This window comes from Rhamphochromis sp. 'chilingali' (assembly GCF_963969265.1).
Source record: "Rhamphochromis sp. 'chilingali' genome assembly, chromosome: 19".
NCBI lineage: Eukaryota > Metazoa > Chordata > Actinopteri > Cichliformes > Cichlidae > Rhamphochromis > Rhamphochromis sp. 'chilingali'.
In genome coordinates this window covers 10,815,223-10,831,246 of record NC_137946.1, presented here as the reverse complement: position 1 = coordinate 10,831,246, position 16,024 = coordinate 10,815,223, and the positions used below count along the sequence as shown (strand labels likewise).

At 40.2% G+C, this 16,024-nt stretch overlaps 3 protein-coding genes across 4 annotated transcripts; 1 reads left to right on the top strand and 2 right to left on the bottom strand.

The window, feature by feature from the left end:
• Window positions 1–1,555: 1,555 nt before the first annotated feature.
• Window positions 1,556–8,301, top strand: gng3 (guanine nucleotide binding protein (G protein), gamma 3). The gene is made up of 3 exons (XM_080866581.1): window positions 1,556–2,043; window positions 2,883–2,982; window positions 6,141–8,301. Exons 2-3 carry the CDS (start codon window positions 2,884–2,886, stop codon window positions 6,267–6,269), a joined length of 228 nt encoding a protein of 75 aa, XP_080722707.1. The 5' UTR covers window positions 1,556–2,043; window position 2,883; the 3' UTR covers window positions 6,270–8,301.
• banf1 (barrier to autointegration nuclear assembly factor 1) lies at window positions 7,734–10,863 on the bottom strand. Of its 2 annotated transcripts, none has more exons than XM_080866579.1 (3): window positions 10,714–10,863; window positions 9,766–9,905; window positions 7,734–9,318 (listed from the first exon to the last, which is right to left on the bottom strand). In XM_080866579.1, exons 2-3 carry the CDS (start codon window positions 9,889–9,891, stop codon window positions 9,172–9,174), a joined length of 273 nt encoding a protein of 90 aa, XP_080722705.1. In that variant the 5' UTR covers window positions 9,892–9,905; window positions 10,714–10,863; the 3' UTR covers window positions 7,734–9,171. The 2 variants fall into 2 exon arrangements, with proteins under 2 accessions (XP_080722705.1, XP_080722706.1); XM_080866580.1 differs by having other exon boundaries at window positions 9,766–9,925; window positions 10,714–10,814.
• A 172-nt stretch (window positions 10,864–11,035) lies between these two features.
• prdx5 (peroxiredoxin 5) lies at window positions 11,036–14,028 on the bottom strand. Its single transcript, XM_080866578.1, has 6 exons — window positions 13,736–14,028; window positions 12,428–12,562; window positions 12,216–12,347; window positions 12,023–12,061; window positions 11,876–11,940; window positions 11,036–11,367 (listed from the first exon to the last, which is right to left on the bottom strand). Exons 1-6 carry the CDS (start codon window positions 13,829–13,831, stop codon window positions 11,262–11,264), a joined length of 573 nt encoding a protein of 190 aa, XP_080722704.1. The 5' UTR covers window positions 13,832–14,028; the 3' UTR covers window positions 11,036–11,261.
• Between the last annotated feature and the right edge of the window lie 1,996 nt (window positions 14,029–16,024).

Genomic DNA, 16,024 nt, shown 5'->3' with positions numbered 1-16,024 from the left:
CCTGAAAAGCAGTGAACTTCTACAGCTTATATTGGTATATACTGTATTCTATACCATACATGTTAAGAATAAGAACATGAACTATTCCTCTAAGTCATATCACTAAAATTATATCAAAACAATATGGTGTGATGTGTGGTTTATTACATATATAGTGCACAGCAGATGTGTTCAATCCAACATTATATGTAACGTATTCCTGTTTCCTGTGTTCTTTGTTAATGTTTTATCAGTTAGCATTAAATAGATTAGAAAAGAGCAGCATTATCGTGCTAGAATTTTATAATTAGAAAGCCACTAATGACGACACATTTTTAGTGGCTTTCCTTTCAGGTTTTGATGTTGCTTCTTGCTGCTGAGATTTGATTAAATTCTGCCGGCACCATCCAGCAGATGGAGTACTTGAACCTCAGTAGCAGCTTATCTTTTCACCTTCCACCATTGTATGCGCTGCAGCAGAGTAATCAACAGTAGAATAAGTCATGTCTGCACCATATACAGTACAATAGTTAGTTGAAATTAAATTTGTGATTGTCTTCCTCCACTCTCTCTCTCTCCATGCTTTCCCATCCACGCTCCACCATTACACTGTCTAATAAAGGGAAAAGGCACGAAAATTATTATTTAAGAAGAAAACAAATAAATGAGCTATGGCCTGTAACTGGAGCTCATTTATTGCTGGTGGTTATAGGTTATGCGGGAACCACTCACACCTTACCATGGCACAAATAATGTTCACTGACATGCACAGATGTCTTTTTCCTTCTCATTTTTAAAAAGAACAAATTATTTTTAATGAATTTCACTTTGATTTGGGCAACTTTACACCAAACACAAAGTTTAAATTCTGTTCTACTGTATTATTATTATTATTATTATTATTATTATTATTATTATTATTATTATTATTATTATTATTATTTCATACCAACGTTGCAACTTATGGCAAGCAAAACGGACAAACTAGCTGGAACGCGATACGCCCCTCAGTAACCAGAGACCATACAAATGAAAAGATTCCACAGTCGAAAAAGAGATGAGAAGGGCAGCAGCACAGCGCCATTAAAGCCAAGAAAACACTAGCATAGCAAAGATGGCGTCGGACTGCTTTTTCAAACTTCAACTCCGTGTTGTAGGTTTTCAGGCTGTCTACTCGAGTTTCTCTTAATATAATTAACTTTGCGCAATGGTCAGTATTCTATTACTTTATAGTCCAGTCTTCACTGTAGAGTTAAACACACAGAGTGGTGTTTTTCTTCTTCTTGTACATAGCGACAGCCATAGCTGTTGTTGGCGGTGAGCTAACGGAGCTCTTAACTTCACAGCGTCTTTGGTCTAACGGCGTCGTAAAAATCTGGTTTCTGACAAAATCTACGTCCCTTCTGCCATTTTCTTTTTCTTTAACATTATAATATGTACAAATTGAGCCACTAATCTGAATTATCTGTAGCACATAATTATTTAAATGCTAGCCGACATCTCCCCAATTTAAAATGTGATGTAAACCATTGAGCCAGACTGCAGCAGTCCCCATAGCAACAGAGGAGAGGGTGGACATCACAAATGGCACAGAGACGCATCATGATTCACACCACTGGAGCTCACGTCCCAAGCTGTGTATAGCATTTTAGCACTGAAAACTAATCCCAGACCACACAGACAGCCCTGCTCCATGTCAGAGATTGAAACCTGAGAGATTCCAGTTGGCCCCAATTTCCTCAGCACAAACGTGGTACAATCCACCCACATTAGAAAACCTTTACCAATGCTCCCCCCTCCCTCTGTCTGGCAGGTACCACTCACTGCTGAGGGGGTTATCCTATCCATCCACCGCAAATCTAGCCCTCGTTGTGGCAGAATTGCAGTGCATTGGACTGTACAGAGCAGGGTACCATCCAGGCTGTTGTCTGTGAGGGGTGGGGTCCGGCTACACTCATACCACCAACCATAAGCTGACAGAGGGACACCAGAGAGGCAGAAAAAGACAGGGGAAAAAAGAGAGAAGAGGGGGGAAGACTGCACCTGAAGAGGAATATAATACGGGTAAGGAGAAAAGGGGGGTGGATGGAGGGAGAAGGAAAAAGACAATGGGGAAAGGTCCAGAATGGTTCAAATAGATTCGTTCCTTTGATGCTATGCTTTTTTCCCCCCTTTCCTTCCTGCTGACAGTCCATTTAATTTCAGTCCTTTTTCCATCTGTGACACGTTTTTCCCCATTTGTTATATGTGGGCATCATTTCGTGAATGGCTGCAGTGGTTATTTCATTCCACATTTGATATTTCTGTGCCTGTTCCCGTTCATAGTGGGAGAATCTGTGGGCTATAGTGAATGATGCTTACCATTTGGCCCAGTTTGTGTGTTGCCTTTGCATTTTTGAAAATATATGGGAATTTGATCCCATATCAGATATCAGATGACATAATGTGGCAGCTGTGCCGATTCTGTGACACAGTATTGACTGATATTTATAATATCTGGCTTCATGCTTGCCTTAAAGCCCAGCTTGCCTAAATACATAAATAATATAATGCAATTTTTGAGCACAGTTTTTTTTGTCTTAAGAGCTTTATATAATGTATTTGTCTAAAAACTGGTTCTCATGTGTATTCCATTTGATTAAGCAGCTGTTATTTAAAAATAATAATAAAAATCCTCTTAATAAACCTGTATAATGGCAATGAATAGTGCCACCATAGCTCACTGCAACCATATTTGTATTTCTAATATTTTTCATGGCTCTAAAAATCCATTCAAAGTGAAGGATGCATGCAACACAAAAACAGTAAGATGATAAATTATTTTTTCATTTCAGTCAAACAAATGCACAAATCTACTGAATGCTTTTCCTGTCTCTTCTATACGTCGCCATGTTTGTGGCTAGGATGAAAGGAGACACCCCAGTGAACAGCACCATGAGTGTCGGCCAAGCCAGGAAGCTGGTGGAGCAACTGAAGATCGAGGCTAGTTTCTGCAGGATAAAGGTGAGGCGCACGTATTTATCGTGAAGTTTGGTCCAAAACAGCACAAACGAAAGTTTTCTGCTTTAAAAAAATCAAGAAAGGAATTCTTTGATATGTTGTGATAAGTCAGTTCTGTCAGATGCTAATAATTGTGCCGCACAAACTAAATGCAAGTTTGGTTTGAAGATTTTGTTGTAAGCGATGATGGGTAGGCAGTGATGACCTTCTCAAACATACTTTAAGTGAAGGCTTCCCACTGGAGGCTTTCCAAATGGTTTTTGGCTTGCATGATGTTCCTAATTGCATCAAAGCCACCTTGCAGAGGCACCTTGCCTCTTTGTAAGAAATAATCCACGAGCGTTAAAATGAGCAGGAGGCAAACTTGTCTCATGCTACCATGAGAGCAAAGTTTTAGAGATAAGCTTTATCTGCTGGCACCTCTGGCCAATAATCAGAACCTGAAGCAGAAGGTTTGTCTTCACAGAGGTCCAGCACTCTTTCAAAACCTTTGAAACATCTGGCTGTTCAATGTAAAGGTTGAAATTGTTGTTAGAGAGAGATCCACATAAGGAGCACAAGAGCTAAATAATAATTCAGTTAACGTTCAGTTACTTTTATGTTTGCACATTTCATGCTCATATTTAGATTTTATTAAGAAAACTATCCATTCATACATACAAACATCATTTCACGGTCAATCAAAGCAATTTTGAGTCAAGTAAGAACATATTGAATTTTAATTGTTGTTGATGTGTTTGTGGTGTTACTATGTTTTATCTTCTTTACATAATCTACAGTAGTATGTCCATACAGACACATTCAAAATATTATCTACTGTGTGTGGGGCTTGTGAGGGTCCTACAAAGATTTCATGTTCTGACTGTTCCACAGTGTACCTGTGAAAATACAAATGAGAAAGAGCAGAGGCCAAAATAATGCTCATGCATATAAACGATCACAGCAAAGATAAAGATATACAGTGGGGCAAAAAAGTATTTAGTCAGCCACCGATTGTGCAAGTTCCCCCACCTAAAATGATGACAGAGGTCAGTAATTTGCACCAGAGGTACACTTCAACTGTGAGAGACAGAATGTGTAAAAAAAAAAAATCCATGAATCCACATGGTAGGATTTGTAAAGAATTTATTCGTAAATCAGGGTGGAAAATAAGTATTTGGTCAATAACAAAAATACAACTCAATACTTTGTAACATAACCTTTGTTGGCAATAACAGAGGTCAAACGTTTACTATAGGTCTTTACCAGGTTTGCACACACAGTAGCTGGTATTTTGGCCCATTCCTCCATGCAGATCTTCTCGAGAGCAGTGATGTTTTGGGGCTGTCGCCGAGCAACACGGACTTTCAACTCCCGCCACAGATTTTCTATGGGGTTGAGGTCTGGAGACTGGCTAGGCCACTCCAGGACTTTCAAATGCTTCTTACGGAGCCACTCCTTTGTTGCCCGGGCGGTGTGTTTTGGATCATTGTCATGTTGGAAGACCCAGCCTCGTTTCATCTTCAAAGTTCTCACTGATGGAAGGAGGTTTTGGCTCAAAATCTCACGATACATGGCCCCATTCATTCTGTCCTTAACACGGATCAGTCGTCCTGTCCCCTTGGCAGAAAAACAGCCCCATAGCATGATGTTTCCACCCCCATGCTTCACAGTAGGTATGGTGTTCTTGGGATGCAACTCAGTATTCGTCTTCCTCCAAACACGACGAGTTGAGTTTATACCAAAAAGTTCTACTTTGGTTTCATCTGACCACATGACATTCTCCCAATCCTCTGCTGTATCATCCATGTGCTCTCTGGCAAACTTCAGACGGGCCTGGACATGCACTGGCTTTAGCAGTGGAACACGTCTGGCACTGCGGGATTTGATTCCCTGCCGTTGTAGTGTGTTACTGATGGTGACCTTTGTTACTTTGGTCCCAGCTCTCTGCAGGTCATTCACCAGGTCCCCCCGTGTGGTTCTGGGATCTTTGCTCACCGTTCTCATGATCATTTTGACCCCACGGGATGAGATCTTGCGTGGAGCCCCAGATCGAGGGAGATTATCAGTGGTCTTGTATGTCTTCCATTTTCTGATGATTGCTCCCACAGTTGATTTTTTCACACCAACCTGCTTGCCTATTGTAGATTCACTCTTCCCAGTCTGGTGCAGGTCTACAATACTTTTCCTGGTGTCCTTCGAAAGCTCTTTGGAGTCTGACTGTTTGAGGCTGTGGACAGGTCTCTTTTATACAGATGATGAGTTCAAACAGGTGCCATTCATACAGGTAACGAGTGGGGGACAGAAAAGCTTCTTACAGAAGACGTTACAGGTCTGTGAGAGCCAGAGATTTTCCTTGTTTGAGGTGACCAAATACTTATTTTCCACCCTAATTTACGAATAAATTCTTTACAAATCCTACCATGTGAATTCATGGATTTTTTTTTCCACATTCTGTCTCTCACAGTTGAAGTGTACCTCTGGTGCAAATTACTGACCTCTGTCATCATTTTAGGTGGGGGAACTTGCACAATCGGTGGCTGACTAAATACTTTTTTGCCCCACTGTAACTCAAAACAAGGATGAGGGTCTGAAACATCCATCGATCCTCCCATCCGTTTACTTATGTTTATCCACTTCAGGCTCATGGTGAGGCTGGAGCCTGTCCCAGCTACCATGGAGCAAAAGGTGAAGTGGACCCCGCACAGGTCACCAGTCTGTCGCAGCTCTAACACTGACAACCATTCCCAGCCACTCCTATGGCCATTTTAGAATAACCAATCTAACACACACAGATCATGCAAACTCTACGCAGAAGGCTGGCTGGTGGATTCAAATAGAGGATTTTCTGTCTGCAATGCCACTATACCACCCGGGTTAAAAGCAGCATGCAAAAAATCAATAACTGTCGCTATTAAAGCACCTTGAGATGACTCCTATAACAGCAAGAGGCATCTCAAGGTGCTTTAAATTCATTTAATATTAATCACACAGTATTATAAGCAAGGATTTGGCGACTGTGGGGAGGAAGTCACTAAGTTCCTGATTTTACAGGGAAATTACCTGCAAATCACCAGGATCAGCCAGCTCCCTACTGTGACCACTCAGAGGCGGGATGAGGGGAAAGTGTAAAGGGGAAAAATGTAATTAAATGCTCTAAACCCCATCGTCTCCACCTCCAGGTATCAAAGGCAGCAGCCGACCTGATGGCATACTGCGACGCACACGCCTGCGACGACCCCCTGATCACCCCCGTGCCCACCTCAGAGAACCCCTTCAGGGAGAAGAAGTTCTTCTGCGCTTTGCTTTGAGACAAATCAGGGATTGTTGTGATGAAAAAGTACAACTGTACAGTATGTACATCTATGTACAGTATGTACATGTACTTCCAATCTGAATAAGACATTAATGTACTATAGTAACGTTGCATAAAAGCTGCCGATGTACAGTACATAACCAACTACAAAATGTCTTGAACTAAATTCTTATACTGCGAACATCTGTCTCAATGTTAGAGGAGGGCAAACAAGAATAATTTAACATTTAATCAATAAAGAGTTAGAAAAATCACAAAGTTGCTAAAAGTCTCAAGGGAAGGGGGAAAAACAAAGAGCGTTCATCTGAAAGGAAACACATGCATCTCATGCTCAAATAGGTTACAAGTAACTGCCAGAAGGGACAACATGATCACCAAGTATCTTATTTCTCCACCAGTCACAGGCAACAGATTCATATTGAAACTGGGAACCTAAATTACATTAGGTCTCGGCATTATGGAGGACATGTCTCAGCTCTCCCCATTTAAATTCCCCATAAATGAGAAGACTAATGCCGCGTAATCAAACACATTTTCATTCTTTGTCTACTCGTAGGCAGAGGTCATAACATGGATGCTCCTCTCACAAGTAGCAGCATTTTTTTTCTAATCTAATCTATTGTTGACCTTCGTCATTCACTGTTTAGCCCTGTCTTGGCAGTTACTTGTTTACAACTGGACACATGCAATTGATTTGGGGGGTTTTGGGAGTGGGGGAGGGTATTAAGATTTTAGCCTCTTCTTTTTTTGCTCATTTCTATACTATTGCCGTAGTGTGGATGTGGACGTGTGTGTATGCATAGGTGCTACTGTGAAACTTGAGCAACAATTCTGTGCATCGGATCACTGTCAAATTGAGATTTTGTAGTTAAATAGCACACACACACAAACCCAAACACATTCCAGGAGTTATGGACTTTCAACATCTAATCTAAGCCACTGAAGTAAGATCATCTAATCGGTTATTCTGAGCCTGTCATAATAATAATTTTCTAATTCTTTAAGACATGAAAATAAAAACAAGTAAATGAAGCAGTCTTAATGTACTTTTAAGGACAAGTGTGCATCATTGTTATTTTAAATGATCAGAGGATCTCCAGAGCAGGGGTTCTTAGTGGTTTCCAGAAAAGTCATGGATCAACCAGTGTCACTTTCTCCATCTAAAGTACTGTCAGCTGTTAAGTTTCAACACCACTTTCATAAAAGGAAACGAAAAACTGCTCTTCTCGTGTCCGTGACCTGGAACTTTTGGAAACGCCTCCCTCCTGCTTTGGAGCATTCAAAAAGAAAAAAAAAAAATGAGTGACATATTTTCATCATGTTGCAAATATCTGGAGCTTTGGCAGAAAAAAGGGTAACCATGGAAACGAAGCACTGAAATAAAGCCTCCTGTCATCAAACATTTTCTGTCTCTTGGGGTGTTCTCTGATAAAATGCACAGGAAAAAAAAAAAAACATGTTCAAATGTGATACTTGCTTTTTATTGTTTTATAATAAAAGCAATAGAAAAGCTGAAACCTTTTCACAGTCAAATGCAAACACGTGGGCCTGCATTATAACAAAGAGCTGCTACACACTGGTTACATCTTCATACAGCTTGATAACTGGTGGTGGGTTTCAGCATTTGAACGGAAGATTAGGGAATACAGTGTGAACATGCAGTGTTGTGGACTTTATACTTCTTTAGACCAAGTTAAATGTTTAAAGTAACATGCATTAAGGCATCTCATGTCTAGAAATTCAAAGACAAAACATAGCTCAGCTATGAAGACCTGACCTAAATATCAGGCTCACTGTTGTAACAAAATGCACACAGTGTAGGATTTTCATTTAAAGCCGCTTAAACCAATAAAGGATATTTTATTTGTAAGTCACATGACAGTGGATTAAGAGGGTTTCTCCGCTCTTACTCAGCTTGTAAGTTGCAGAAAGAAAAGAAAGCCTACTACTTTTAACCTACTTTAATTAGCTGCTAACATGGTTTTGCTAGATCTATCACTGTGGGTTTGGATCAGGATGGCTGCTGTCTGACGCTCACCAACTCGTAACTTTGCTTTCACGACCTCCACAGAAGGTTTGCATTTTTTTACTAGCAGCACAACTAGCTGTGATATCGAGCTTTCTAACAAACACAATATCTAAGTTACCAGCAATAGAGACACTTTTATTATTGAAAGTATTGTTTTGTTACATTGGCATCTTTATTTATATACATTTCAATCTTCAAGTCCAAACAAGCTCAGAGTAGACTAGATGTAGGACTGTGGTGTGTCTTCATTTGCAAGACACAAAGATAAAACACTTCACATACATATATCTATATAAATCTCTAAATACCAGTGTCAGTTGAATCTTTTTTTAGGTTTAGTTTTCAGGTTTCACATTAAATTAGCCAAATCTTCTGCCAAACAGACAATCCTTATCAAGAAATCGTTGAAGCAGTGCTGGTGGAACTACAGTACATGAAACTGTGATGATGTGCTACTTAAAAAAAATGGACAACTCATATCAAACCTTCCAGTAGCATTTAAAAACAAGCAAATGGTGCAAGCAGCCCAAAAGCATCAGGTGACTACAGGTGTTAGTGTAGACTGTACAGGTAAACCATCACATTAAATAGAAAGAAATGTGCTGAAATAAATGAAAACAAATCGTGAAGTTAAAAAGAGTTTACCTCTAAAACTGCCATAATGAGCTTAAAATGGTAACTTCTTAACGCACTGTCAACAATGAACACACTAGAAATTTACATTTTTTAAATTTTGAACAGAAAGTACACATAGTATTCCAATAGTTGGGCCACATGGATATTATAAGCAGGGGCTGAATTAAAAGAAAATCAGAAGAGGTAATGTACAGCTTGGACTTCAGAAGTACAAAAACAAATGACTGAATGTTTATAGGAAGGCATCGCACCATTCCTTAAGACAGCCATAGCAGTCACCTTGTTGTTTGACATTTGCTCCGCAAGTGTCCTTCAGCCAATCTCGGAAAAGCTCCTCGTCTTTCTTTAGCACTAGAAACTGTCCGAGGACGACATATGCCTGTGGAAGTGGATGTGAAGACACAACACAAGAATGTAATTAAGACCGATGGGCGAGTATCTAAGAATGAGCCACATCTGTTCTGATAACGAGCAGATCCAGTTTTTAACTGAACCTGAAAAACTGCACAGATGAGTATTTGTTTGGGTGTGTTTGATCAAATTCATAGCTCATTTGACAAGAGAACAACTCTTCTGCGACAACAAACGTTTACAGATGTCCAGAAGAAAAACTGCAGCTTGTTTTTCTTTACATCACAACTTTAGTTGTGCTAGTTTTCCAAAAATAAGAACTAATCTGTTAAGCTTGCGTCAGCTGTGATATACTGCTGCTGTAAGTTAAGATTATTTCAATATTATTCAAAGTAATCAATACCTACTAGGTAAAATAACTTAAAATTACTGTGTGAATAAACACACTGCAGAAGCTAATCAAAAACCAAGTCACCTTGTCAAAACCCTTATCCTCCAGTCTTTTGCCAAGGACTTCTCCGATGCCTGCCAGAGCCATCACTGGCTTCTCTCCCATGGGCTCGGCCACGAAGTCTTTATGTTTTTGGGATGTCGATGACATGGTCTCTTTGGAGTCTGTCAAATAATAGCAGGTGCTAAACGGTAATATAAACAGATCTGACAAGTGAAAACAATACTTACCCAATTTCGTGAAAAGAAAGAATATTTCGTAAAATTACAAATCTAATTTTACTTATATTTTTATCAGTAACTGATAGACTGCACAGAAACTTCTTTAGACAGTAGTTGAACATGATATGGTTTAATGTTTGGCTACTCATGTCAACTCTAGTTATGAACCAAGCCTACAGTGCGAACATATCAACAAGTGCCGTATCTTTCTCTACAGCAATGACTTATTTTATGGAGCTCTGAGTGCTAATGCTAATATATTCAACATCTGGGGTTACCAACTGATCGTCATTACAGAGTAGCATCTAGTCAGACTCACCAAACACAACTACACCCGTGAAATATTTCGCCTGATTGCTTAACGTAAGTGCAGTACAAGCAGTTGAATTGCGCGCGCAACACATTTCAATGCTAAGCGTTTTAGCACACCGAGCTAAAGTTCACTAGCTTCCAGTTTATATTACTGCTTTTTTTCCTACATAGCCGCAGCTTCTTGGCGGGAGATATGTCCATCTCAAAGCCAGGGCTTGCTCCTAAAATAATCACAGACTATCAAGTTAATGCTGTAAAGCTAGAAATCAGGGGCTCATATTTTAGGCGCCTACAAATTAGCCTAACTTGAGCTAATGAAGCTTTAACGCTACTAATCTAATTTTTATTTTTCCTATGAAGCTCATTTACAAATAACCTCTTCCTTTGGGGCACGTCTGCGTTTATCACAACAAAAACCCACAGCTGCGTATCAACTTACCCGTTAGTCTCCCGTCCAAGCTTGAAATTAACGTAGTTAGCTGAAAAGCTACGTGCTTTCGATTTCTGTATAAGCACCGGCGACCACAATGCAATGCGCAGGCTCTCTGCGGCTTCAGGTCAAAAATCGCGTGACGTCATTTCCCCCTGATTTTGATCTCGCAGGATAAACAGACAAACCTCTAGGGCATAACCAACTTTTAATGAGGTATTTCGATTATCACGTTTATCATAAATTATAATAAGCACGTCTTCATTTTTGCCTGTCACACGTTGCTGAGGTGGCAGACACTTTGTAATAAACAGGCAAAGAAAACAGTGTATATTGCTTTCAGTGTGCATTTTATTAACTAGGGAGTAACAGTATACACAGACTGATGCACCGTCCTTAGGATTGGCTTTCATGTCATGGTTGTGCGCATTAATCATCTTCTAACTCAGCTTCTGACACCAGCATGGCATTTGCATCAGTCTTTGGGTTGAGGAGGCGAAAGCTTAAGTAGGTTTATAACTGCAACTTTCACAGTAGCTCGGGGTGTGCGGCTTCTTTTATTCAGCTGACAAAATGCTGGAAGCCAGGCTGCAGGTCAGCCCGGTGCCATCTGGCTCCACATTGAGCTTCTTTACAACTCCGTCTTCCACCAACATAGAATATCTGAAACAACATGAAATACACACTCCAATCTACTTTAGGTAAGACCAACAGAACAAATAACAGTTATGTTGTGTGCAGTTTGTCTTTAATCAGTATGGACAGAATTAAGATTGAAAAATCAGTAGAAACTTCACAAACACTGCAGTTATCTGCAACCTTTGCACAATGAATCAATTGCAGTGGTAGAGGTGCAAAAGCAGGTAATGTGCAAAAGGCCGTATGTAAAAGCATTTCCACTCACTCACTCGCTGCTCCACTCTTAAGTGAGCAGTAAAGTGATTCTGGACAGCTATAAAGTCAACATACTGTGTCATACATACTGTGTCATCATAAGTGTACTATTGTGTAGTGACACTGTTAGCACACAGAACTGCACAGAAAGTACTTATTATGTTCAAGGCAGGAATGATTGTGGGAATGATTGTGGGGATATAGTGCATAAACTTTCTTACTGTGCAAACTTGTTATTAATAAAATTCAGGAATTTAAGACAAACAAAAAAGGTTACCTCTTGGATCGCTTATTCCCAAGTACCTGCACGATTTGATCACTGTCAAGTAACAGGTCAACTGCCTAAGGCAAAGAAAGATGAATTAATAGTCAGTCACTAAAGCTTCAAGTAGCGCTGGAATATAAAGCAGATATTGGTTTTTACCTTTGTGAATGCTCCAGTGGGATCAGCCAGCATCCGCACCTGCAGAGGAAAAGTGGCCATAAGCTCAGCATTACTGCATCCTTAAAGTTCATTTTGGCCATTTCCCAGGTCTTTGTCCAAGACTAACATGTCACAGAGCTCTCTAATTGTTCAGAAAAGCCATCTAAATGCAGGTTGTTCAGTTGTACTCTACCTTTCCATCAGCTCCATGCTCTTTTCCCCATGCAGCCATGACAAACGCATCGTTGACAGAGATACATGCTATTTCCTGTATACCTTTATTCTTCAGTTCTGCAGCCTGCTCCACAAAACCTGGGAGGTGAGTCTGAAAACAAAAAAAATAAATAATTAATAAGGTCAGCTGATTATCAATGTGTACAGGCACTGTTAACAGTGTGGACTCACTTTGGAACAGCCAGGTGTAAATGCTCCAGGTACAGCAAAGAGGACTCCTTTCTTCCCCTTAAACAGTTGATCCATAGCCACCTTATTCCCTGGCTCCCCCTCCTGGACCTCCACTGCAGGAATATGTTCACCCACCTGATGAGAGGCAAGATGACAATACAGAACAATGGTGACCTACATTTCACATTACTGAAGTGAGCAATACTAATGTGCATGTCTCTGGAGGACATTGCATGCACTGCTATTTGTGTTACGTTTAGCCTGCACTTGCACAGAAGTGCTGCAGGATGACACAGTGGAGGGAGAGGGGTTTTTCTCTACGTACGTACGAACGATAGATACAAAAACACACCCATCTAATATTCAGCTTCCTATTTATTAATAAACAAGGCTTGCAGGATCTTGCACGGCCACTGGGGGGCGACAAATCATACAATTAGAACCCATCGGTTCTCTGATTGGATTGTTAAATTTGTGATTGACATGACATTGACCAAATAGGTTCAAAATTCGTACTTGTAACTTGAAACTTGAGTGCAGAGTTTCACACGTATTTTTTGGCTAAGTCCACAAACAAATCTTTTTTTTACGCACACACAAATTCTTGTTTCACATACAAATCCTGATTTTCAAGTACAAAACTGATTTTCAAGTACAAAACTGATTTACAAGTACAAAATATTTATGACCACAATTTGAGCCCATAAAAAAGCCGTATCACCCATAACAAGAGACAATAATCTGAACTGCAATGCACTTGAGTAACGTTATCCTACAAAAAATGGGTTAAATAACCCAATGTTGCAACGATTTGCATGGCCGTGAAGTGAATTCAGAAAAGCTGCAAGTGACCCAAATACAACATATATACTTATACTTGGGTGCACATATACTGGCCGTGATTTTGGCTGTATTTAAAACAAACAAACAAACAAACAAACAAAAGAAAATAGCGGAATACTGCCTTGACGGGCCTTAAAAAGTACCATGAGTGTGCATCTATAAAATAAACAAGCCTAGTCGACTAAAGAGAAGGTGAGATTGATTTACACGCAAGCTACGCTCAAAATGAGTTTAACAGGTGGGGGAGGAAGGTGCGGAGACAAGCACCGACAGGACGGCTGTTATTAACAACCGATAATGATGAAGATAACGGCTGTCACGGGGACGGAATTCACACGGATAGTTAGCATCGTGAGCTACAAATAAACAACGTAACCGCTTTATTTAGCAAGTTATAGTAAAACGCACTGACACAGTCGCATTTGGCTCGTGCATGTCCGGCAGCGAAACGCTCGCAAGCCTTACCTGAATCGGCATTTTGGATGTCGGAGTAATGTGCAGTAGTCTAGCGCTCTGGAGCACACGGGAACTTCTGAGTACAGCGGATGTCACGGGGAGCATTGTAGCTGTTTAGCAAGGTATTAGGAAAGCGGTTGGTGGGGCTTTTATCGTGCCGTGTGCGCTGCCTTAATTTCCGCTTGGACACGCCCAAAGCTCACTTGTCACTCTTACCTCGGGTACAGTTACCTACACTGCTGTCCCACATTAGGTCTGGCTGTAGGTACGTAGTTGCCAGATTTGGGCCCGCTAAGCCTTTATTTACTGCGCCATCTGCTAGCAAACCCACATGTCTACAGTTAGGGCTAGAGACTGAAAGTAGCCCGTGGAGCTATAGCAGTTCCGATAAAGAAAAATAACTTTGCACAATGCAAGGGAAGACTTCACCAAAGTCAGGAAAATGTTATATATGTGTGGGCAGATGGTTCACATATTGATTGTATCAATACCAGTGACGGTATGGGTATCGGATGGATGTTTTGTTTCTATCCTCCTAAATTCCCACTGAATTGTGTTAGTAATTTTTTGGAGGGGGTAAATGACAAAAATATACCTTATATGCTGGCTTTATGGGTTGAAAGTGTCAGCATTGGTATTGGCAATACTGGCCCTGCATTTACTTGGCATTGAGTCAGTATCCAAATTTGCAGTATCACACAGAGCGAATATTCATACTTTTATACTATTAGGCCTTTTTCACAGAAAAAATGATGGTTTGGTTCCATGAAGCCTGTTAGTGAGCCACAGCAGCGAAGTAGTCACACAGTGTATGAAGCCAACCCTCCCAAATCGATCACAGCCCTTGGTTATACACCTGTGTTTCCATTGCTGTGACAAATTAAAAGCAGGCTCTAAAAGGGCTCTTCAGGGACACAAACGCCTTCATTACTCACATCACATTTTGACTGCGTGTATAAAATATGCTACAGTACATTTAGCCCACCATTAAGCTGCTCCTGCTATTTTGGCATCTGTTAAAACATCTATGTGTTTTTTTAGACTTTAAAGACAGCCTTGTGTGTGCGAATGGAATTAACCAGGGCTAAATGTAGTTAACCATACTAAATGATTAAAGACTGAATTGTTATTTCATTATTTGGATCAACCACAAACATTTATTCAAAAATGTGAGTGAGCTTCTGTTGTAACACTGGGCCAAACTGTATTGATTCACTGTTTGAAAATTAAAATGTGTGACAGCATATCTCTATTGGTCCCTGGGGTCTGGCTGCAGTATAAGTCATAAACCCTGTCCTGTCCATGTTAGCAGATGAGACTGGGATAAAACTAAAACAAAACAGCTCTCCTCTTAAAAATTTTTTCAAAGAGATGCTTTCTACCATTATTATTAATTTTCATCATGCTGATTTGGGTACTGGGGGCCTCTGTTAAAATAAGTTTGATTTTAATTACTAAATGCTGTAATACCGGGGAGAAATCTCTATTTGGGAATTACAGACAGAGTAGTGATGTTGAGAGGAGATCCAGCATTTCCACAACAACTTTTATATAGTGACTTTTATATTGTGAGTCAGCAGCATGTGTAAACTCATGGTCCTGGGGCCAAATCTGGCCCTTTCCAAATTTTAATCTGGTCGCCAGCCTGTTCAGGTTCTTGGTAATTTTTTGCTTTGTAGTAATTAATTAAATGTAAAGGCACACCTACGCTGCCACTACAAGATTAGCTTACAATTTGCCAGTTAGGCTATATGATACATGTAAACAACATGACCAAAGGTAGTTGATCATATGATGATTGGCTATGGGAGACTTTTATAAAGCTGTGCAGACAATACTAACAATTATTCTTTTACTTATTTTACATTTCTGTTTCGTTATGCCCCATATTACCAGGATCTGCTATATATTTTATACAGGAAGGGGGCAAATATACGACCTGGAGGCCAAAAAAAAAAATCTTCCAATCCAAGTCACTAGGTGGCGTTGGAGAATGGAAAAATTACAGAGGAGAGGGGCATGAATTTTGCACTTCATATTACCATAACTCACCATAAATACCGGCATAAACCATTAAATATGTCCCTGTTGCTCACTATTTACTTAAAAAAAAAGTGTCTACAATGAAATATATATTTATACATACAAATAGCTGTGGCCATACCGACTCTGACTTTGCCTGGATTAGCAAGATCCATGTCAGGAGGCTACTGGAACAAAGGGGGGATGTTGCACAGGAACCTCAAGCTCCACAGTCCTGTGCAGGATCTTTGCTGTTCCAACAACTCTTCTGGACGC

Bases quoted from the DNA above. Each gene is read 5' to 3' on its own strand.
- gng3 (XM_080866581.1), top strand. From the start codon at position 2,884: ATGAAAGGAGACACCCCAGTGAACAGCACCATGAGTGTCGGCCAAGCC. The intron at 2,983-6,140 runs GTGAGGCGCACG...CTCCACCTCCAG, and splicing joins CTAGTTTCTGCAGGATAAAG to GTATCAAAGGCAGCAGCCGA.
- banf1 (XM_080866579.1), bottom strand. From the start codon at position 9,891: ATGTCATCGACATCCCAAAAACATAAAGACTTCGTGGCCGAGCCCATG. The intron at 9,319-9,765 runs GTGACTTGGTTT...CCACTTCCACAG, and splicing joins AGGATAAGGGTTTTGACAAG to GCATATGTCGTCCTCGGACA.
- prdx5 (XM_080866578.1), bottom strand. From the start codon at position 13,831: ATGCTCCCCGTGACATCCGCTGTACTCAGAAGTTCCCGTGTGCTCCAG. The intron at 12,563-13,735 runs GTAAGGCTTGCG...GCCTCTCATCAG, and splicing joins CATCCAAAATGCCGATTCAG to GTGGGTGAACATATTCCTGC. The intron at 12,348-12,427 runs GTGAGTCCACAC...TTTTGTTTTCAG, and splicing joins TTACACCTGGCTGTTCCAAA to ACTCACCTCCCAGGTTTTGT.